General features: G+C 37.2%; 1 protein-coding gene across 1 annotated transcript; it reads left to right on the forward strand.

Annotated features, from left to right (window-relative positions):
• marchf9 (membrane-associated ring finger (C3HC4) 9) lies at positions 1 to 25,049 on the forward strand. Its single transcript, XM_042492501.2, has 4 exons — positions 1 to 3,382; positions 14,270 to 14,425; positions 19,583 to 19,775; positions 23,809 to 25,049. Exons 1-4 carry the CDS (start codon positions 3,047 to 3,049, stop codon positions 24,138 to 24,140), a joined length of 1,017 nt encoding a protein of 338 aa, XP_042348435.1. The 5' UTR covers positions 1 to 3,046; the 3' UTR covers positions 24,141 to 25,049.

Consider the following 25,049-nt stretch of genomic DNA (forward strand, 5'->3'; position numbering starts at 1 on the left):
GGTCTCATTTATGCTCAGTGTTAAAATACCGTCTTCTGTCTGTACTCTGCGTTCATTTCCTCTGTTCATTTGCATTTCCCATGCAAACATAAAGGACACATGAAAGCATGAGGGCAGTGACGTTTACAACATTTGAAACGCACGTATCAATTAAATGAGTCCTTACAGCCGACGAAATGTGTTTATCATAGTTCATTTACACATATGATATTTGTTTATGATATAATTCCAGTAAATCTCAGTCGAAGTCGAGTTTAAACTTACGAGGAAGATTTATTTTTCATCTTTTTAATGTAGTTTGAAAATGAAATTAGAATTTGTCGCTAAATCCTGCTACATCTTTCAGCGTTGAAGGAGGAGTTTATGAGTCTCACAGTTTAGGGAAAGAAGCTGCTCCGTAGTCTGGTGGTTCGGATACTTCTGTATCTTTTCCCAGAATGCAGCAGGGTGAACAGACTGTCTGAGGTGGCTGCTGTCTTGCAGTGTCCTTTGGGCTCTGTGCAGACACTTCACCGAGGTCACTGATGCTCTGCAGATGGGAACCAGTGATGTTCTGGGCAGTTTTAATCACCCGCTGTAGAGCTTCCTGTCCTGGGCCGTGCACGAGCCACGCCAGTTTGTGATGTTTCCGGTCAGGATGATTTCTATCGCTCGTCTGTAGACGTTAACCAGGATGTTGCTCTGGAATTTAGCCTTAAGTTTCCGTAAGAAGTAGAGCCTTTTCTGTGCTTTTTTAACCTGGGTGTTGATGTTCGATGACCATGATAGGTTCTCAGTGATAGTAAATACAATTTAATTACTAATGAAATAAATAAATAAAATAATGATATAATTATAATAAGATAAATAAAAACTAATATAAGATGGTGCAAGTGGGCTGCCATTTGCTGTTATTTATTGTTCTGTAATTTAATTCAGATTTTTTTTAATTGATGATAGGCTAATTGTTAATCCATGTGCAATCATGTTGGCTAGCGAAACACTAAATCACTGTGCAGCAAATCAGCGAAGAGAACTAGTGAAAATTATGTACTATTAAAACACGTAGTCCGATTATTATTATTTCAAATGTACAGACTTTCTTGTGAGCCCCTATCGATCGTTTTATAACTTTTCGAGTGAGAGACTCCACAATACTTTCCACCTCAGAAACAAACGTGATGTATAAATATACGAATCTGCCTATAATTATCATTTTAATCACTTAGTATTATATGCACCATAAATGGGTATGTTTATAAATGACAGTTTTGGCCAAATATTATGTATGTTTAAAAAAAAAAAGAAATCTGTACTCAGGCTAATGTAAGGAACATGTTTTATTCAAGACTTTTTACTTAATTTTTAACCCTTGGTACTTCTACCTTCACTTAAGTGTCAAAATACTTCTTTCACCACTGATTTTAGCTTTTTTATATGCAAATGGGTGCTTGTAATGGAATATTTGTTATACTGGGAAGGATGTGAGTACTTCCTCCAACACTGCTATAGAGCCCAGATACCTGCTCACACGCACACACACACACACACACACACACACACACACACACACACACACACACACACACACACACACACACACACACACACACTCCTTACAAAGACATTTTCCTACATGCACACACACAGATACACACACATTGAATAGGAGGTCCAGGTCCGGTTCGTACTTCGCGGGCTCCCGGTTCATGTGTCCGCAGCGGTCCACGTCAGCAGAGGAGAGATCAGCACCCTGGACAGCGACGGCTGGTCACTAATAATAAAGCAGCCGGAGCTCCTCCTGCACTGGGAGCACTGGGAGCGCTGGGAGAGGCTCATCGCCCACCAGAGGCGGGTGGATGACCAGAGAAAGACAGAGAGAGAGAAAAAAACACCGACTTGTTTACAGGATGACTGTTTTTTTTCTTCTTCTTCTTCTCCCTATTCCGGAAGTAGCTGCTGCGTTGGTTCAATCTCCAAGCCGACCATTTCGAGGAGGAAAACCAGCGCCAGCAGTATCATCACCACCATCTATCTGATCCAGTAATCAATGCCTTTACTGCTGTGTAATTGCTCTCGGGTGCAAAGACATCTCCACGCGTCCTCCCCGTCTTTCTGTCTGATTAGAAAAAAACGCAGGGTGCCTTTTTTCTCAATTATTCTGCCGCTCTTTGACCGCGTTTCTTTTTTGGGGGGTGGGGGGACTTTGCAATGAAATGCTGATGGACATCGAGGCGAAGATGGGAAACACGGGGCTCTCGGGTGTTTTTGTGCCGCCGTGTTTGCATCGAGGCTTGTGAGGAATGAGCAGGATTGTGTTTTTTGATCGGGCTGAATGGATCGTGGATTCTTTACAAAAACGGAGATGAAATAGAGAAGAGAGGAGAGAAAAAATGGACCATGATCTGACGCCTGGGATGCTACACTGAAGGGGACAATAAAAAAAAAAACATCCAAAAAAAATCCAAATCCAACTTCGATTTCATTTGATTTTTGGATTATGATTCTAGACAAGAGTCCCAGATGTGACTGTGTGGATGGCAGGTCGTTGCATTTTACCTCCCATCTTCTGTTTCCTGGCTCTGTGTTGCTCGCTCTTCCACTCGTCCACTCTCTCGCGGTCTTCTGCTTTGGGTAGCAAAAACATGTAGGCTATTTTTTGCTGCAAGCCCCAGTGCATGTGGAGAAAAAAATGGACCGTGGAAATCCAAAAAAAACCTGTGCAAGCTGTAGTGTTTTTCTGGGGTGCGGTGGACGATGCATCTATAGACAGCAGAGTTGTTTGAGTAATGAATATTGAAAGAGTGTGTCGGCCAGCTGAAAGGGAAAATCTTTCATCCGCATTGGCTTAGACACACATGCCATCAGTGGGGCGAGAGCCTTTATTTCTCTGGAATTAACCAGCTGGTTGTATTAATGAAAGACTACAATAAAAATGAACATATCCGGAGTGTGAATAATAATAATAATAATAATAATAATAATAATAATAATAATAACAATAATAATAAAACAGGGGGAGGAAACACGTTTATTTCAGTCTGGCGGATTCTTTATGTAGCCAAACATGTTCAAGTATCGGATCCGCATGTTTTTTAATGAACTGAAAGTCCTGGTGTTTATGCGATCCGATTCGAGACAGTCCGGCTCAGACACAGAGAGACGGTCCACCACCACCATGCGAGGTCTGGGGATGGGCGGCTGCGGTTGGCCGCCTTTCGTCGACTGCCATTCCCGGGATGACGAGGAGGAGTACTACGGCAGCGACCCGCGGCCCCGGAGCCTGGCGTTTGAGGACAAGGAGCCCAAGCTGCAAGTGGGCCTGGACGCCGTGTCTCTGGCCAGCACCGCCAGCAGCCTGCGGACCCCCCAGTGCCGGATCTGTTTCCAGGGCCCCGAGCAGGTAGACATGCAGCAGCAGCAGGCTTCCTAATGCTCGTGTCCTGTTGGTGGATCAGTTCTTTAAATGTGCTTTTGTGCAGCCATTTCACCATGCATGCATGCATTTTTTTTGGGAAGTTGGCTTTTTTTTATAATCTGCCATTTTGATTTTTTTTTTCAAGCAAATCACAAAAGGTCTCTGATTCAGTGGAGCTACTACAACCATCCTGTCCTACATCTCTCTCTCTATCTCCTCCTCCTCTCTCACTCCCACCCACCTTCCCCTCAAATACCTCCTCTGAAAAAAACAACAATCCAGGATCAAGCCAGCATTGTAATCATGTCAAATTAGCCAAACCAGTCCTATTTGAATAACCCCAAATCACAGATGTACCTCATAGGGCTTTAACCCTGCAAAACCTGAGCAAATTGGAAAGGAAAGGCAGCTTTATGTGTATAGCACATTTCCTACAACAGGACATTTCAAAGTGCTATACAGAGCAATAAAACCTAAAGGATACAGCTTTACAATAAAAGGAGATAAGAAATTTAATGTTAAATCAATCACTAAATTATTTACTTTTTTAAATAAAAAAACATTAAAATATCAAAACTGCAGACAAGAGGTGCAAAGTAAGAAATATTGTTCAAACTAATTTAAAATCATTAAGTCTGCAGTCATTACCGGGTGTAATAGGCAGTGTAAAAATGGTTTGATTTCTTACAACAAAAAAAACACAGGGAGAAGGCATCGAGCACCTTGACAAGACAAGGCCCAAAAATTAGTTAAAAAAACCCCCAAAAAACAGCGTTCCTGGGGATCCTTAAAAAGTCTTAAAAGGCATTGAATCCATCAATCAAAAAGTAAGGCATTAATTGGCATTTAAATGTCTTAAATCAATCTGTCATATGTCCTAAAAATCCTTAGACATTAGCGATGGGATTTTTCTTAAAAACAATTGTGACATTGCTTTGCAAGGACTCAAAATAATAGGTAACTTTAAAAAAATAACAATAATTACCCAAACGCTTCTCGCAGTAACATCATCAAAGAGTCATTTTTTATGTTACAGTAAATATTTAATAGAATAAAATAGAATTCCCCCTATCCTTAAATAATTGACACATTGCTTAGTTTATTTTTCCTTCAATATTGGCCTATGTAAAATTTGTCTTAAATTTCATTCCAAGTGGTATTAAAAAGTCTATAAAAGTCTTAAAATCCCATTTGCCTTTAGCTGCAGGAACCCTGAAAAACAAACATGAAAATGACCTAAAAAGTACTGAAAGAAAGTATTTGTTTTATATGTTTTTTTTCTACAGCACAATTTTAAATATAGAATAATTCTAAATGTAGTTTTCTGGACTCACATTTTTGGATAATTTTCCAATAATCTCCTCTCTTTTTAAAACTATTTTTAAGGTAATTTTCTCCCTGTCTGTTTTCGCCCTGTTGGTCATTACCTTTTTTCCCATGTTTTCAAAATAAATCAATTTGCTCGTGTTTCAAAGGGTCAGATAGCTTGTGAAAGGCATCTAAACACAGCACAAGAAAACCGATATCGATCCAGGTTTCAAGGGGTTACATCTGCACGCACAGACACGCTCTGCCTCCAAACACCTCAATTCACAGACAAATGTTGTCCTTTTTCCCCCGATGACGGCTCGGTGATGTGGTTATCTAAATAACACTGTTTTCATAGCTTAAGCTAATCGGTGGTGGAGAGAGGCAGCAGTTCCCACACATCTGAAATCCGGCCAGCATAGCAACAAAGAAAGTTAGCCAATTAGGTCTGCAGGATGACAAATAGAGTGAGAGGGACTGAATATGCATGAGTCACAATCATTTTGTAAATGTAAATTAAATGCCCCCCCCCCCCCTCGTCCGCGTGTGTCACAGAACAGGATGATCAGCTATTGATCCTGTGACGAACACTTGTTCCTGGCCAGACAATGGTGTTGACTGTGACGATAAATGACAAGTTAAATGAGTTTGTCATCCTTTTTAGTTTTCATCGCTTGTATTTCTGTTTTCTCTCTATCTGGTGCTTGTTTTTTTGTTTTTTTTTTCTCCACCCCCCCAAACAAAACAATAAGTAGTGCATCTCTTTGGTCTGTGGCCAAATGTCGATCTCACCAGATGTGCAGAAACCTGTGCCGCCTGGCTCAGCAGGTAGTCCTGAAGCCTGAGATAATTAGAAACACTGTAAATCCTGTAGGAGCACAGATGGATATTACCATTTAGTCACTTCTCTAAGATAGGCGTATAGTGTTACTGCAGCCCATGTGCTAATTTATGACATCTGCCTTAGAGTTTCTATTGTGAGACATAGTAAACCGGCAGGGCAGAAATCGGCTCCGGCTTGTTTTGGATGTGTTGTTTCAGACGGGATCAACCCCAGGTTGCTGTCTTGCCCACTCATGGATCCTCCTTTAATAAAAGGTTGACGTTTGGGGCTTTGGGCTCTCCGGCAAGGTGACTCATCGTGCAACATGGCTCTGAGCTGCCTCTTTTAGCTACAGACAAAGAGCGAGCAAACAAAGCACCGAGGGAAAACCCAGAGACTACACTACTACATCAGCTCTGATATTAGCGCTCACAAAGTGCCTTACACCTACTCGGGTGCAGGGTGGGGGGGGGCGCACGTTTGCCATTTTATTGTTATTTCATTATTCAAGCGGGTCACAACAGGGGCCGGGATCATGTCGCTGTCAGCGGGCCAATTACCTACAGACATAATCACCTTGCTCTGTGGGCTGCACCGAGTATGAATCCTTATTAAGTGTCTGTCAGACGCGTCAGAGTGTGTCGAGGTGCCCCTTTAACGTCCCGCTCAGACGTTTGGTAGAGCACATTTTGAGTCACCATATCTTAATGGAAAATGTGTTGAATTCAACTGAACCTGAGAAAGCTATCTCTACCCTTCGGTTTAGGTTTTTTATGGTAAAAAAAAAAATCCACTAGATGTCGCTGTGTCTTTAATGAGTCAGTTGGCCTCCAGACATGAGGGCTCTGTGTGGTGGGATTTTACTCATTCCACTTGTTATAGATTTAGAGGTCTAACTGAACAGATTTATGTAACTTTATACAAAAAAGTAATCCAATAAGGGTCAAATAATTCTTTAAAAACATGTTCTTCCATACAGTTGATTTGGCCTTTTGTGATAACGGTAGCGAAGCTAAGCTGATGAAATTAAAATTCACTATGTTCTAAGATATGAATGAACTCTTGATCATTCATTGTTATTAAATGATAAATTCAATGTTATTGATTATATTGTATATACCATGAAAAAATTCCATGAGTTTGATTTTTTGATTTTTTTTTAACTGGTTGATTTGGCCTTTTATGGTAAAAGTAATTATGCTAAGATGATTGATTGATGTCTTTATTTCAAACATATAAAATATAACAAAAACAGCAGTTAACAACATATCAACAACAAAAGAGAGAGGAAAAAATACATTTGCATCACTGTGCAAAAGAGAGTAGGAAGAACTGTAAACTCATTTAATGTTACCCCTTCATTACATAATTAAATTGTTAAAAAAAAATCCCCTATGGCAATGCAAGGCTTGTTATATACAGTATGTACCAACATACACACACACACACACACACACACACACACACACACACACACACACACTCTTATATATACAAAATAATATTAAATTATTACCAAATTTTCTACCAGCTTCTAATTTATATATATATCTACATCATGACATAAACAATAATGAATATTCACCGTTTATATCAGAATTCATGACTCTGATATGATTTTATTAATTGAAAAAAGATGAATATTCACTGCTGTTCATACCATATCTTTAGTATTATTCCTTTATAAATTTGATGAAAGAAATTATTTTTCACCATCTCTGAGACATTTTCAAAGTACTGTAATGGTGAATTTGCCTGAAAAAAAATACTAGTACTGTTAATACTACAAATTACATAGTTATAAACTGATATATGTTGGTATATAACATATTACAAGCATTATAACAGTAAATGGTTTGTAATTTGTTTTTTTTTCTCCCTGTTTTGCCATTATCTGAACAACCATCTCAACAGTTTGGTATTTAAAAAAAAATTAGGATCTGTAAAAATAAAATAAAAAACGTTTGTTTTTGTTATTATAGCCCCAAGTACATAAAAATGCAAATACTAAGATTTCTCATATTTTTCTTGGTGAGGACTTTAAAGGGGTACAGTCGGGTGGATTCACAGGAGCCGCTGGAGGAGCAACGTGTGTTAGGTTTGCATGGAGATGCATGTTGGAGCGATGAGAGGAGGTGGAGAGGAGGTGGAGGAGGAGGTGGAGGAGGAGGAGGTGGTGATCACCACTGCCTGCCCTTTTCACTTGCAGTGCCCAACAGCGTGTTTCCACAGTGACACACAGTCTGCAGCTCAGGGGGGCACTTCCACGCTGATTTTTTTTTTTTTTTTGGTCTAAAGGTTACAGCTGAGGAGGAAGACCATTTTCTTAGTCATAGAAGTGACACACCAAATTAACACCTTCATGCTCTGTGAGGTGGCCTCGAGGGCCAAACCCACGTCAGATCGTCAGAGCAGGGGGAGTGTGTGTGTGTTTGTGTGTGTTTGCGGCCTTTGTGTTTGTTATTCAAAGGATGAGTGTGTTTTTCTTATTGTCAACAAACCCCATGAGAACAATGAATCGATCCCACCATCACGGATCGTCTGTGCAGCCGGTTACGTCTTATCTCAGAGCCGGGGCCAGTCCTTGTCTGTCGGGGGCCCCATGCAGGGTTTGGTTAACTGTCATGCATTTTTGCCTCAATATTAGTTTAAAGTATCCTCCGTATAATATCCTACAAAAATGTACAAGGAAAAAGGAAATATTCGGGTAAAGCTGTTTTTAGTTACAACCCACCGCGGCTGTCAGGCGCACAACGAAACATTTTAGAATCTGACAACGTGTAAGGTTAGGGTCAGGTTGAGGCACAAAAACGATATTTTGGTTTGAGTTGAATGTCAGTGGACCTTCGTTGTTACGGTTAAAAGAAGCCAATGGTGATATTGTCCGTAGGAAACAGGAAATGAACCACAGCCTTCCGTTAAAGTCTGATGTCTTTTTAACAGATTTATCCACTACGTCCCCTTAACGGCAGCAAGAAGCTTTAACGGCTCTAAAACACATCAGTGAGTCACACTGTTGCACTGTGTTCCTTATTTACCATGAACACACACACTGTAGTTCCTTTTGACTCAGTCACACACACCATCATGACATACACCTTCCTGTTGCCCCAAATACTCACTAGAGCGCCAAATGTGGATTAGTCCGCCGCTGAAAATAGTCCCCAACAAATGCATTGTATCTTCCCATTTGAGTGAAGATTCCTAAAAAACAGAGTTACTGGCTTTTTTTAGGAAATTATTCATTTCTTGAAAAAATAAGCTAATGTGTTTGTGATTCTTCAGTAGGAGCCACATTGTTGGTTTTGATGTTTTTGTAGAAAACAAAAACATAGAAAAACCTTCGGCCTTATCCTTTGAAATTGAATGCAAAGTGTAATGTTACTTTACAGCTGACTTCACCGTTTGCTCAAACACAGTCCAACTCCAGTTTTATTTGAGCATCAGTTCATCCCGCCAGTCCAGATGTGACCTTTCATGTCTCGTTCAGTGCTTTGTTTTACTCTGTGCGTTGCCTTCAGGTGCAGAGATTGACTCAAATTCAAGATCCTGCAAATGAAAAAGAAGCATTACACAAAATATATATAATATGTGTTTTACTTTGACTTAAGTTAATTGCTGTTGGATTTGATCAGTTTGATTGGATTCAGTTTGGTAATTATTTTATATATTATTACCCCAAGATCTTCATATATAGGGTGGTGTCTGGGGTGTTAATTTTTTTTATTTTTTTTTTTAATTTTCTTGATAATCACCACCCTCACAAATATTTTTCCTTGAGCTTTGAGTAACCAGGTTAAATGCACGTCCCTCCCTTCGCCATAAATAACACAGTTTTTTTGGCCACGATAAAATATTTGATTTTGGAGAATTTAAAAGAACACATGCCTTTAAACCCCACTTGCAGGTTTGATGGTATTTAAACTGAATAATATAATTATAAATAAGTATAAGTAGTGTTTAAAAGTGATCTGATGTACCTCGTCCCCTTTGCACCACCCCCTCCCCTCTCATAAATAACAAACAGTCCCTTAGTATTATTATCTGTGATAAGCATGCAACTCTGACTTTAGTAAATTTGATGTTCTTGCTTTATGGTTTTCTTTGCACTGACCCTGTTTCTGCTGCATGAAGCTCAAAAAACAAGGTTGTTGTTTTGGAGATACAAAGTTTTCACCTAAAAGCAATTACATGTCCACTACATCAAACACATCTTTCACACCTGCAGTTCAGTTTCCCGAAACTAAATGTACATCCTGTGATCTGCAGCAGGACGATCAATATTTGTAGACATCAAACAACGCTCCCTCAGAGTTTGGATCTTGAACCTCACTTTGGGATGGATTCAGGGGACACTTTGAAGAACTGTAAACAACACAAGCTTTTTCATAGAAATTAATTCGTCTTACTTAATAGTGATAATTGGATGCATATGAAGAGAAAATCCCCCGTCTGAAATATGTTTTTTCACATTTTCTGCTTAGACAGCTTGTGTTCGAGGTGATGATTTAAAATCATAATCACCGCTTCTAAAGGTCTTTGTTTTTATTTCGTTTTAGTTGATCGTGACATTCACATCCTCATACCAGCCTGAAAATGTTTCACACACATACACACACTTTCCAACGACAGCTTGACATTTTAGAAATGTTTGCTTTCATATGATTTTTATTTAGTTTCTCATATACTTCTGACCTTCTCCGTGTTATCTTTATAATGTCAGCAGGCAAGTTATTTTAAAGTTTATGAGTGGCATGTGGCTCATCTGCCAAATCCAATCTTTTATGCGGTGGGACACTCGAAGTCTTTTTATTATAAGTGGGAAGGTCAAACGAGCCAGATGGGGAACCGACAGAGTGCAGACGGACAGAAAAAAAAAAATATGAAGCATTATTTGTGTCAACGCAGTCCTCTAGTGCATAAAATCTGTGTTGATTAAAACGATAGGCCGGATTTGTTGAAGTGGGGTTGTTCAAGGTACTTATCCATAGACAGTGTGTTACCTACAGCAGATGACAATCAGCAACATAGTAAGAATAATAACTTTATTTATATTGCACTTTTCAAATCACAGTTACAAAGTGCTTTACAGAAAAACAATAACAAAGCTAAAAAGTGTGTACAAGATGTAAAACAAAGTAAAATAGTATGAAAAATAACAATAAATACCATAATAGTTAAGAAAAGGCCAACTCCTGAGGCTGAAAAATGAAGCACCAAGCAGTAGTGAAGTACCAAAACCTGCAGTTTATCTAATGGCCACTTTAGACTAACTCCAAAACAGCTAAACCCCACAGACCTCAGTGTTAAAATGCCCAATGTTACAGCAGAAATAAGCATTTTTACAGCCTGGTACAAAAGAAATAAAAGTTTTATGATCTCTATTATTAATTTCAATATTCAGGACAAATGTACGGGGAGTGAGTTTTTCTATAACTCACCCATTTATTTTGTATTAAGGTTTAAAGCTACACATAATTAAAGGCATGGCTGTTTGAGTGGTTCTCATGTGCTGCTGTTGCGTAAATATAACCGTGTGCAGCGTGATCCCACCATGTGCATTTGTTGACATCACGGTTGCAGCATCCTGGAGCATCAGCAGCAGACGCAGTAGGATATATAGAGCGTCATATGTAGACACAGAAAAGGCAGAGCAGGCGGATCACGGACATGATGGGCGTGACGTTTTGACTGTGTAGCATCTGGTGGATAACTCAAAGAAGAAGAGCAGTTGAAAATGCAAGTTGGTAAAACAACGAGATCCGGGAGGTCCTTACCCTCCGTCAGAGGACGAGATCGGCCACCTATAACAGAGACAGTTAACGATTGTTTTCGCCATATTACGCCATCGTTATTGTTTACAAAGCGCTGCCGACACGCAGGTTTTACGTCACAGTAGAGGCAGATGCCGTTGTGTTAAATGTCACACCTTTCGGTTTTTCACAGATATTTGAACCTTTGAACCCTGAGAAATTTGATCCGATTTCCTTAAAAAAAAATCAGAAAATGGCAATCAGCATCTCAGTAAGAAAATTGCAAGAAATTAGTAGATTAAAAAAATTATTTGTGAAAACACTGGGGTAAAACATGTTACAGTTGTATTCTCATTTATAAGCACCCATATGAGTTGTGCCTTGTTTTTTGTTCTTCTTCTTTTTTTTTTTTTTACTTTTTTGCCTAATTTTCAGGTAATTTTCTTGTACTTTTTGCTATTTTCTTGCTATTTTCTTGGGTCATTTCTTTTTTGTTGCTCATCATCCTTTTCCCCATATTTTTTGAAACAATTTAAGCCAATTTTCTCAGGTTTCAAAGTGTTAAATTTACATTTTAATGCAGACATTTGGTCCATGTTTTATTTAATTTATTTGTTGTTTAATATTTTTTATTGACTTTTAACAGATAACATATACACAACAAAACAAATACCACCACCCCAACACCCTCTTGTGTTTACAGAAAAAGAAAAGTAATAAAAGCAATTAAACAAATGGAAAAAATGACGCATTATGCCTTATTTAGGACAATTTACAATGACAGTGAAAAAGAAAACTAGTTGTGCTCTTTTTTTTATTATTCTTTCAGGCCTGATCATCCCAGTCTGTTATGTCCCTTAAATTATGAAAATAAGTTAAAAAGGGTCTCCATACCTCGTTGAATTTGGACTTATTTCCCTGCAGGATATATTTTATGTTAACCAACTTTAAGTGAAACATGTTTTCTTTTTTTAGTCTAGTTTACAAACAGTTAATTCCTAAAATCACAGCCCTTTGAGCTGAACACAGCCGAGGTGAACTCTGTCACCTCCCTGACAGTTGATGTTTGATCTCTGAGAGACGTGAGCTCGTTATGAGGTCGCTGAGTTTGTTCGCAGTTGTCGTGAATCGTCGTCAGGCTTCAGCAGCTCGTCTCTCCTTCACCCGTCTGCCCTTGAAGCCCCAACGCTCCCTGCTATTGTTGCACAAACGTTCCTCTCCGCTAACTGGGCCCCGAAATGTGATTTACCAGTGATCCGCAACACTGATGTTGTAAAAGCTTTAAATTGTGACGTATGGGTTTGGAGTTGCAGGACTTTTTTTCTTCTTAAAGTGAAATAAGGACTTTGCTGATGTCAAATTTTAGTCGTCTGACAAAATGGATGTTGACGTTGAGCGGTGATGACAGCCTGAATGTGGTCATCCTTAATGTGGAGAATCTGCCAACAGGCTTCAGGTTTTAGTGTGGAGCTGAAGAGACACTAACCTGTCTCTCAGAGACTGCGGGGAATTATTCAAAGGAGGAGGAAGGTGTAATTTTTTGCTGAGAGGAGAGCAATCTGGCTATTTTGCAGTCTCATATTCTTTATTTTTACTCAGTATTTGTATTTAATGTGAGTGACCCCTTTGTGAGATTTATTACATTAAAAAGAGATCAAAATGCTTTCATCAATAAAATGGTTTTTACGTGCGCCGCCGGTTATTAAAAAGCATTTTTCCATAAGCAGAGGAACTGATATGGCTATTTGGAGAAACACAATACATGTGGATCTTATTAGTGACCGATCTCATCTGTTGTAGAACTGCAGGAAATTTAAACATAACATACAGAGTTAGTCTATAATGCAGCTTCAGCAGCACACACTTGTTATTGTATAGATGCAGCATGATATTTGTGTCTTTGCAGTTTTAAGATCATTTCCTGCGTTTTCAGTTCACAGGATGCTTTGAACTCTCGAATTTAATCATCCGCTCTGTTACAGTTAACCGAACCGTAACCAAGACCCTTGTAGCTGCATTTATATTTAACACTTTGCAGATAAAACTACCCTCATTTATGTATAAATCAAAAACTTACAATACTGCACTTTAAGCACAGTGTTTGGTAGTTGTATTAGTCTCGGTTGATAAAAAACACGCAGCATTTAAAAAAAAAAAAACTTCTTAGGTGTGTTTTGGTAGCGGATGTTATGAAAAATAAATTAAATATTTAAGTCAGGGCACATCATCTTGTATGATTTAATTATAAATGGTTTCAGTTTCACATTTTGTAAATATATATTTATTCACTTTCTTGCAGAATCAGTTCAGTGTAAAGTTTCAGCCAAAAGCCGGTCAGTTTAGCTCAGCATAAAGACCACAAACACCTAACCTTACTCTGGTCCACAGCTAAAAAATCTGCCTTGTAACTTTATTTAAATAGTCTGATATTGACATCAATCTTCTCATCTAATTCTCTGTCAGAAAACAATGCAGCGTATTTTCCAAAATGTTGAATTATTTCTTTAAAGAACTTGTATCATGTGAATCCTGTTATACTGTTTGAGGAGAGCAGAGTGTTTTTCATGAGTCACTGCGAGGTTTCCAAATGATTCATAATATTAAAAACAAAGAAATGTTTGCTTGTTTTTTGGGGGTCAAACAACCACTGCAGGTTGATCCAAAGTGAAGTGAAAAAAACTTTCAACTTTATTTAATCAGAAAATATCCAACTTTTTTCTCAGAAGTCTGAGTTTTCTCGTAAAAATCTGCGATTTATTAAGTCAGAAATTTTTTTTAAACTTTTTTCTCCCAAATTTGCGACATTAATCTCTTTAAATCTTTTTTTCTCAGAATATTACCCTCTGTTTTTTTATTTTTCTGTTTTTGCCCCTAATATGCAGCCATACTAAATAAACATGATTTCTTTAGTGTAAATTACATCATAAAATGTGTCTGAAATACAATATTTGTTTTGGCTGTGAACTCACCGTGTTGCGTTTCCTGCAGGGTGAGCTGTTGAGCCCCTGCCGCTGCGACGGCTCAGTGCGCTGCACCCACCAGCCCTGCCTCATCCGCTGGATCAGCGAGAGGGGATCCTGGAGCTGCGAGCTCTGCTACTTCAAGTACCAGGTCCTGGCCATCAGCACCAAGAACCCTCTGCAGGTAACGTGAAGCACCAACACGCACGACTACAACCATCCCAGACTCCCCCGCTCCACATGTCAAAGAATCATTGTGCAAGATACTGAACCCCAAACTGTGAGTGTGTTTGAAGGTTTAAAAAACACAGTAGCAGGTAGCACCTCGAAGCTTTGGCTAGTGTATGAGTGTGTGTGTGAATGTGACAAGTGGTGTGAAAAGCGCTCTGAGTGAGGTGCTTTACCAACATAAGTCCATTTACTCTCATCTCTGAGCCACACAAAGAAAAACAGAACAAGACCTCACACTCCCATCCTGGAAGTACATTTACTCAAGAGCTGTACTCAAAAAGCCTGCAGTTTTGAGGTACTTGTACTTTACTGCTTAGTATTTTACTTTTTGTGCCACATTACACTTCTACTCCACTACATTTATTTGATGGCTTTAGTTACAAATTCAGATTTATAACACCAAAGATAAACAAATAAATTATGTATTATTATAGATTAGGATATTACTTAAATGAGGTAATGAAATTTCGCTCCATCATTACAGCTGCAACATTAAAGTGATGAACACATTTATGCATCAGTTATTATAATCCTGTGCTGTAACATAAATTAGTCTTACTTTTGGTCCTTCAAGCTTATGCTAATACTTTTGTGTGCATCACTTTATGTTGATACAAAAGTGTCACAACTGCCCCTCTTGTATTGATGTAAAATTTACATCGAAGATATAAACAACTTTATAGAACAACCTGTAAATTTAACCTCTTAAAACTGCTCTAATTATGCCAAAAACATTTTGTTATTCATTTTTTTACTGTGAACGTCAACAGGAAATTTCCGGTTTTTAGGAAAATTCAAATGTAACACTCAGAAAAAAACATTGTAAAATCCCTTTTTAGGCTTAAGGCATAACATGAATTTGTAAAATGCAATTCAGTGCGTTACAAAATATTACTGTAAAATTTACAAAGTTTTAATGGTTTTTTTTCTATTTAAAGTTTTATGATTTATGATTTTACAGCACTTTGCTGTTCATTTTACTGACATTTTTTTACAGTGATTTGTGTCTTTCTACTGCAGAGGCAGACTCGTTTTATTAAAAGGAAATATTTCCAGCAGTGAAATACTTCTTCAAATGTTTGTTGTACCCCAAAACTCCCCGTTTTATATGCATCACTCTCAGTGTTGAAACAAAATCTACACCCTTGGTATCACAACTTTCAGGTAACTTCAAAAAAGATTTGAGTACTCTGATTTCTGCTAAAAAGCTGCAAAAGCAGTGAAGTTGTCGAGATGAATCTCGAGATTTAATTCACAAACAAGCCGAGCCACAACATGTTTCAGCTCAGTTTGGTGTGAAAAAGTCTCCTCGGTAATATCTCTATGAAACATGTTTTTTTGGATTCAGGTTATTAGATAAACATCACGTAAACATGATGGAGATAGTGTGTGAATACGTAAACATCCTCTCAGGTAAACACAAACGCCGTCACGCTCTGCGAGGCGTAATTGTTTTAGATTCTCTCTCAGGCGGGCAGATCTTTATCGTAGCTGCTGCTGACTGAGACGTTTCATAATAACGAATGCAACATACAAACTGCGTCGGACTCTTTGCTAGAACAAATCTCGCCGTGGTGTGAGGACTGTTTGCCATATTGTGCTGACACATTTTCCCTCTGCGTCAGCGTCCTTCTGCGCTCCTCTGCAGACACAGCCAGCCCGACATGTATACTGTATGTGTGTTACATTTGTTAATGCCTTTATTCATCACTGACTCATACGTGGTGATTTCTCTGTCGTGGAAAGAAACTGTACGTTTACTCAGCTGTGCTCAAGTGCAATTTGAAGTTTTTGTACTTCATATTACTTTATTATAACACGAAATCTTTACAGAGATTGCAGGTGGCTTATAATAACGGCATGAGAATATTACTCCAGAGACCGAGGTGTGGTAGTGCCAGCGACATGTCTGTGGCTGCAGGAGTTAATACCCTCCGAGCTGTTTTTTCGTCCATTTTTTCCAGTGTTGTGCATGTGTCCCTGCTTTGGTCCTCAGATGAAAAGTCAGTTTTTCCATAAAAAATAGTTCCTCTACAATGTCAAACCACTGTCCTGGACTTGGAGGGTCATGTTTCAGCTCCTTGTGATGGCCTTTTTAGATGCCAGTATGAGGATTTTAAACAGGTAGAGATCCTTTTTATGAATGATGTCCTCAGATATCAATCCCAGATACATAATCCGAGGGTCCTTTGGTATCTTGTAGCCTAAAAAAATCAAAAATCAAAATAACGCCATCCTAAAATGTTTGTAATTTTCTACATGACCAAAATATATGAGACTGATTGACATTTGTTTGCCCACAGCGACTCCAGCAGCTCTGTTGCTTTCCTAATTGTTTGTATTTGATAAATGGTGTGATAAAAAAATCAAATTATATTTTTCCAACCAGATTCCCTCCATCTTTTAGAGCGAGTGGAGGTTTTTTTTTTAATTTGATTTATTGTATGTGATGTTTTGTCTTTTAATTTTTAATTTTTTTATTTTAAGGATGCTGAGTCTGGAATAAAGGATTGATTGATTGATTGATTGATATAGACACATTTCAGACAGAAATATTGTGAATATTGTCCACTACATTTGTTTAGAAGCCGAAATTGTTTTACAGATTAAGATTTTACATTTGAGAAACACTATATTTTTTATTTAAATACAGTTAACTCTTAAATGCCTCACAAAAAAGATTTTTTTTTCTTTTTTTAATTTTTAAAAAATTTTTTTTTTCTTTTTTTAATTTTTTTTTTCATTTCCTTAGGGCAATAATAACACACACACACACACACGTATGTAATTCTAAACCTAAACTTATTAGAAAATAAAATAAAAACACCCCATAACTTGTTATCATTATTACAAAATTTCAAATCATGTACTGTTATATTTCTTGTAACATGTTAACAGATATTAATTTGTTACTACATTGTTAGTAGTTTCACCAGTACTAGTGTTATTTTCACATATTTATTCTAGATATTTACTATTAAAGTACTTTGAAAACATCTCAGAAATGATGAAATAATCATACTAATATAATTTTATATTATAATATAATTTTTTTTTCTCCAAATATATCATGGATTAATATTAATTATGTGGTATTAACAACATTGAATGTTCATCCTTTTTTTTTTGTTTAATCAGAGTTGTAAATTTATTACATCACTTCCTTTACCGCAAAAGGTCAGTTTAACTGTTTGGTAAAACAAACAAAAATTATACTTAAGAAATTATTTCACCATATGTATTTTGGATACAATTTAAAGTATCATTTGACAACAATGAATGATCAGCGGTTCGTTTATATCTTATCAAATAGTCAGTTTTAATTTCATTACCGCAGCTTTACTACCTTTACCATAAAAGGACAAATGAACCTTTGGATAAAGCTGTGTTCAAAAAATCATTTTACTTTTTTGATTTTTTGAGCGATATCTAATGGATTTTTTCAGCTGAGTTTTTTATTAGGATACAGTGATTTAAAATGTGCTCTACCAAACAGATAAGCAGGACATTAAAGGGTTTTATTGTGGATTCAACACGTTGTTGTTTTCGTTGTTGTTGTTTGTTTTCAACTAATTGAAAAAAAAAAACAAGTAATTTATTTGACTCTTAAAAAGATAAATGTATCCACATATTTGTGAGTAGGAGGAAAATAAAAATCCAAATGCTGATCTTTAGTAAATTCATTGTCACAATACCTAACCAGCGAGCTACCAGCTGGGCCGCACAGTAAATACCTCCCACCAACGTGAGTCAGATATCACACCTCTATTACCGTGTGTTACCATCACACGAAAGAGAGGTCGAAATAATCAGCTAAAAGTGCCGGTGCTGTTAGCTGAGAGACGATAAACATTTCAAATTATTAACCAACTACTGATACTGCTTTATATACAGTCAGGTAACTGTATATATCACGTAGCTCCACCTTTTCATTCTTAAAAGTTCATTTTCACAAATATGATTTGCAGTGGTGGAGTGAAACTAAGTACATTTACTCAACTAGCCTACTGTGCTTAAGTATGAATTTGAGGTACTTGTACTTTACCTGAGTATTTTCTCTTCATGTCACTCCATTTCAGACGGAAATATTTTACTTTTTAATTTACTACATTCATCTAAATGCTTTAGTTACTTTATAGAGCAAGATTTTTTAAATAAAAAACATAAAAATAGTTAATAAAATATGATATAAATTTTTATATAAATTAAGTTACAAGTATAGCTGCAACAAATTAGTTGATTAATCAACCAGTCGGTTATCATTATTTGCCAATTATATTAATAAACTAAAAGTCTTTTTAATTCATTTATTTTTAAATAATTTTGAATTTCTGGGATGTTTTTTTTACCTTTTTTTTAAAGAATAATTTGGGATTTTCTTGGGGTGTAATAAAAACATTTCAGTTTGTTTTTAAGTAATTTGATAATAATTATAATGATAACAAGTTATGGGGTGTTTTTATTTTATTTTCTAATAAGTTTAAGTTTAGAATTTTTTTCATCTTTAATGTTTATTTTTCCTTTTACAATTTTGATTTTGTTTTTTTCTCATTTATTTGTTTGTTTTTGTTTCAATTTTTCTTCTTTTTCTTTTAATACTTTAAGGACCTTTCCTTAATATACTTACTTTTATTTTAGTAAAATGTTCAGTGCAGGACCTTTAACTTGTAACAGAGTATTTTTACAGTGTGGTATTATTACTTTTACTTCAGTAAAAAGATCTAAATACTTCTTCCACCACCAGTGATTTGGTGATTTAAAATCACTGTACGTGTGAATAGACTGTATACCTTTATACTGTACAGACTTCTGCTCTATTTGTATGTATATATAGTGAAATGATAGTTTTACAACTATGAACTGTTATATGATAATAAATAATAATAATTGTACCTTTTAATAGGCGTAACTTCTCATATATTTTGAGTACTGACAGCTTTATACTTTGTTAAACTGGTAAAAATGATTCGTTAGATTCATAGCTGAGTTTGTGAGACGAGAGCAGTTTAAAAATTGTTCATCAAAGACAAAAATGAACCTTGAATTTTTGAATTCAGTAATCTGAGTACGTCCTCCAGTGCTGATTTTAGATGTTTTTCTCCTCTTTCAGTGGCAGGCCATCTCCCTGACGGTGATCGAGAAGGTGCAGATAGCCGCCATTATTCTGGGTTCCCTTTTCCTCATCGCCAGCATCTCCTGGCTCATCTGGTCCTCCCTCAGCCCCTCGGCCAAGTGGCAGCGTCAGGACCTGCTCTTCCAAATCTGCTACGGCATGTACGGCTTCATGGATATCGTCTGCATAGGTAAAGGACAAAGTGGACACCAAAATGTGCAAAAATAAAAACACACGTCAGCGTTATAAAGAGCTGTAGCTGCAGGGTCAGTCAGACGGGAGTTTGTTTACGTTCTAGATTTTGTATGTTTATATTAAACTCTCACGTGTAATGAACCTTTTTGAATTTAAACATATGGACAACATGTAGACCCTTTTTCATATACATTTTTTCATTTTCCTATGAATGAGTCCACATCTCTATTCTGGCAGCTCAAAAAGGCAACAAATAACAACTTTGACTTGTCATACTTACATCATATCTAGAAGTTTTTATTTTTTAGACCCTGAAATTGTGTGTAATATCAGTCAAATACTGTATTTGTAGCAGGAAGTATGGAAATTTCCATATGAGCATACTTTCGAGGACTCTCTGAGGCCCCAAAACCACCCATTTTGCTTTTTTCTTCCATTTTCAACATTCAGAAATGAAAAAAAGACATCAGCTTATGCCTTTCCATCATTTTGATCCAAGCGTGTAGGTTTTGTTTCAACTTTGGGGAGCGCACATATGAAATGGGGGATTTGAGGTCCTCCACCAGAAAACCTTGAGCAGCAAACACGTAATTTCCTGCATTTTGGGAAATGTTTATGTACCGATTTGTGCCTCTTAGGGGTGTAAATCACTATTTTTATCCTGATATTATACCGATTCTTTGGACAACGATAAAATAACTGCCGATATCACAAAGTCTGCCACGATCCAATCCGATTCAGGGGCCTGCGATCGATATGAGTCGATTTCATATGATCATTTAACAGAGTCGGTTACAGAAGATGCTGCTGCTCTTTTGTTTTTGCTTCTGGCCATAAAAGATAAAAAAGAACACATAAATAATGTAAATAATTATAACCGATTAAATGCAGTAAAGTTTACTTTAAATTGACTCCACTGACACACGTTTGTCAGCATTTAGGCCTTTCTGCCAGAAAGACAGAACCGCACGATTTTTCAGCCTAACATTTTCGAAGTTAGCGTAGTGAGATGTGCACAGACGGGCACGCAGTTTGTCCGGAGCATTTTATCTCGTAACGGCATTGTTTATATATGACGTGCTTTGTCTGTTGTCCAAAATATTTCCACACTGCTGATTTATTTCCGAGTAAATAGCGTTATCCTCGTCGTCTTTTTCCTGGCTGTTTGCTGTCATCTGCCTGGTGCTGTTTGACACTGACACAATTTTTTTATAAAAAAGGTGTACCTTAAAGATAATCATCGAATCAATCCAGATCTATGGATAGTTACACCCTTACTGCCTTTTTGGCATCAATTAAAGTTGGAAAAATCTCAGTGTTTATCAAAAAAAGTACACCTGTACTTTCACCCCTTTTAAGAGAGTTACAACAGCTTTTTTAGGGGGCGAACATGAAAAGATTCCCTGTGCATTTCTCAAAATTCAGCCAAAAATATTTACAGAACTCATTTTCCTTCTCAAAAATAAAAAGTGATATTTGAACAAAACCTAAACTGTAAACGGAAACCTCTATCTGATCCGACACAGAGTGACCCAGCAGCAGTTATGGATGAATAATATAAGAACATCACATGAAAAGATGGGCGTAGTAGAGGGTTTATGTTACAGAGCACGGAGGGAAGCATTATGCAACAAAGGAGCTCTGCAGCAACACAAAAATATATTAATAATCATAGGTTGCATTATGCAAGGACAAACTAAAAAACATGTATTCAGTTCACATTCTGTTGGTTGTTAAGGTCGCACAAAATTACACAGAAACAAAACTAAATAAGCAGATGGTGTAAAGGTAGGCGATGACAAATACGCTGAAAAAAAACAACAACAAAAAAAAAACAGCTAATTTTGATGATGTCGCAGAGAACAAGAGATTCTGTTTTTCGAGGAGCAACCTGGTTGACTGTTCTCGTGTAACTGTGAGTTGCCCGTGTAAGACAACACTGAGAACAGATGGCATCAGATATCTGCACTGTGATTATTGCCAACTGTCTATTCTCATCCACGGGCGCGATGGAAACTTTCCTACCTATGATGCTGATTCTTGCTCATGCTTTGAATTTTGCGTTTTTTACTAGAACATGTTGACATGCTTTCATGGCCAAAAAACACTTTGTTTTGCTCATAAAGTCTGTTTTGAGACACGTGTATTCAGCCACACTCCAAAAAAACTGCTCCGACTGGTCAGCGTCTCCAAATCTTCTGCATCTCGACTTCTCTGCTGTGCGGAGCTCGGGAGCCACTGACCGAAAAAAATATAAATCAAGGCCACGTTTAACTAAACTGAGCGCCTGAGATGCTCTTTCGCGGCCTCATGCCCTCGTTTTGGTTGAGTCATGTGTTACAGATATAATTCTTTCATCGTTTTGGTTAATTTGTGGCCACGAAATAATCAAATCATTAAATTCGGAGGCACTTGTGTTATGTTGATAGCCAGAGACTCTTTGATTGAGTATGACTTTATAGCTTGGGGATGAATTTTGTAAAAGATTATTATTGTTGGTAAAAAGCGATGATCAAGGATATCGAGAGCTTCTGGGCTGAATCATCGGTAATATGCTCAGCAGATGCTATCGTCTTTAACTGCGGTGAACTAGAGAACGATATCGTCCCCAAAATCTGTTAGAATTTCAGCACATCCAGTTCCCGTGTCTACACGTGAAATGTTTTTTTGGACGTGTTTTTCCGTTTGAAGCCTCAAATAAGGTCTGAACACAAGCTTAAGAGACGTTTTGTTCTACAATATAAAACACGTCAGTAAAAAACTCACGAACTTTAAAGCTACGATGTGTTTTATTTACGCAATAACTGCATAACTGCAGTTTATAACTCCAAATCAATGCTGAACAAATGAGACGCACCTCTTTTTCATTCATTTCAGCACTTTTTGTATTTGATATTAACAGTTTTAGAAACAATGCTGCATCTTGTCAGTAGCTCCAATGTCTCATGACCAAGAGACTCCAAACCAATGCCGAACTGTTTAACTATGCTGGACAACTTTTTGTTTATTTCAATGCTTTTTGCGTTTTATATTCCTATTTTTAGGTTTTTTTTGATAGCTCCTCTGAAGAAACTGAATACTTATACTACACTGAACAAAACAGACACACCTCTGTGTCATTGATTTCAATGCTTTTTGTATTTTATACTAATATTTTTAGTAGCTGCCGTGTTATGTGAACAAGTGACTCCAAACCAATGCAGAATTGTTTAATTATTTTGGACAAATGAGACAAACCTCTGTATCATTTGTCTTAGTGCTTTAGTGATTTTTTTTAAGGTGGATCTTTTTAAGGTGGCTAAAAAGTAACAACACAAGACACATTTATGAACGTGGCGTGGAGTTTTTCTACCCGCACGCTCTTGTAAAGAAATATTGTGATTGAGTCAGACCAGTTTAAAGCCTTTAAAGAGTTTTTTGCTCACCGTGAAACTTTGGCCACGTTTATTATGATTATAAAGCATTGTAACGTTATATATAAACCTTTATTGAATCAGGTAGGTCCCACTGAGATCCATATCTCATTTTCAGGGGAGACCTGAGTACACAATAAAAAACATAAAACAAACAATTAACTGTTGAACTGTTTTACTACTTGGCTCTTTACTATAATAAAACAATAATAATAACTTTATTCGTGTAGTACCTTTAAAAACAATAGTTTACAAAGTACTTTGACAAAGTAAAGGCAGGAACTCAGCGAATAATAACATAAACACAACAAACAGAAACGTCTAAAACAGTCAAACTAAGAGGCAAACGAAATGTGCATACTAAAGGTCAACAAGATTAAAGCAAAAAAAAAAAAAGGAATAAAAGTGATAAAACAGACATCGAACAGTAATTAAAGTACTGAATCAATCAATTTTAGAAAGACAATAAAAATAATATAAAAGTAGTATAAGAAGACTTCTTGATGTTTAGTTTCTGTTCATAATTTGGTTGTTTGTTTACATATAACGACAGTAAAGTCTGATTGTATAACAGTTCCCCTTTAAACATGATGTTTATTCTTCTTTTCTGCGCAGGCCTCATCATCCACGAGGGATCGTCCGTGTATCGAATCTTCAAACGATGGCAGGCCGTCAATCAGCAGTGGAAAGTACTGAACTATGAGAAATCAAAGGACTTGGGCGACCCGCTGAGCTCCAGCAGCAAGACGGGGGCCCGCGGCTCTCGCGGTAACCCTCACGGTCTGGCCAGCAGCAGCGGGGGGCGACAGAGCAGGAGGTTAAGAACTATTCTGAACCACCACTGTGGATACACCATCTTGCACATCCTGAGCCAACTGCGGCCCAACGACCCGCGGATCGGCGCCGCCGCCAACCGGGAGGTGGTGATGAGGGTCACCACCGTATGAGTGACGGCACGGACCTCGTCTTTGTGTCCGGATGTAAATGAGAGGACAAACTCACGGACCTTAAACAGACTCCGAGTGACGCCACATTAACAGACGCTTGAGGATTTCTCCTCTTGTTTCGTAAAGCCAGATGCTCCTTTTCAATAATTAAAGACCTGATGAGAATAAGGATGCATTCAAAGACATAAGGAGGAAAAAAAGTGTAAACAGGCTTTATAACCTAATCCAAGATGACGAGACATTTTTTCCAGTTCAATATCAGGATACACAGAGACATTTTTCTTTGATTTGATCCTCTCGGTTTGATTTGTATCTCTTTCTTTTTCGGTTTGTTTTTTACTCACTTTGATTTTGTACGGATGTATGATTTTAGAGGAAATCATGTAACTCCATACATGCCAAGCATTTCCAGACAACTTATGTATAATGAAATTTCTACAAGATAAACCGATGCTGGTAAATAGACCGAAAACTGAAACAAACAAACCAACATGAGGGGAGAAACACAGAGGTGAACAATAAGTCATACAAGTTAAAAAAAAAAGCTAAAAAAAAGACAAAAAAATCATTTTAAAAAAAGAAATCAGTAAGATTTCAGTGACACTTAACCTTTCTGCAATAAAGATACGTATGTACATTTCACAGGGAATTTTGCATGGGTATATAATTTTATTCTTCATCACATAACATAAGCACATGACAAATTTGCTCTATTTCGAATGGTGCTTGCCAAAATAAACACTTTAGAAACATCTGATTTCATTGCACCAACTTTTTGTCGACATGACAAATGGCAGTGTGTTACAGCTATTTCAGCTAAAATACAGGTTGTTGCTGCTGTGTGCTGATTCAGATTTGATAATAAGTAAACTATTGGATTAAAAATGGGGATCAGATGATCTCTTACTA

The sequence above is a fragment of the Plectropomus leopardus genome, chromosome 9 (assembly GCF_026936395.1).
Source record: "Plectropomus leopardus strain MGB_pleo_1.0 chromosome 9, ASM2693639v1, whole genome shotgun sequence".
Lineage (NCBI taxonomy): Eukaryota > Metazoa > Chordata > Actinopteri > Perciformes > Serranidae > Plectropomus > Plectropomus leopardus.

Bases quoted from the DNA above. Each gene is read 5' to 3' on its own strand.
- marchf9 (XM_042492501.2), top strand. From the start codon at position 3,047: ATGTTCAAGTATCGGATCCGCATGTTTTTTAATGAACTGAAAGTCCTG. The intron at 3,383-14,269 runs GTAGACATGCAG...CGTTTCCTGCAG, and splicing joins GTTTCCAGGGCCCCGAGCAG to GGTGAGCTGTTGAGCCCCTG. The intron at 14,426-19,582 runs GTAACGTGAAGC...CTCCTCTTTCAG, and splicing joins GCACCAAGAACCCTCTGCAG to TGGCAGGCCATCTCCCTGAC.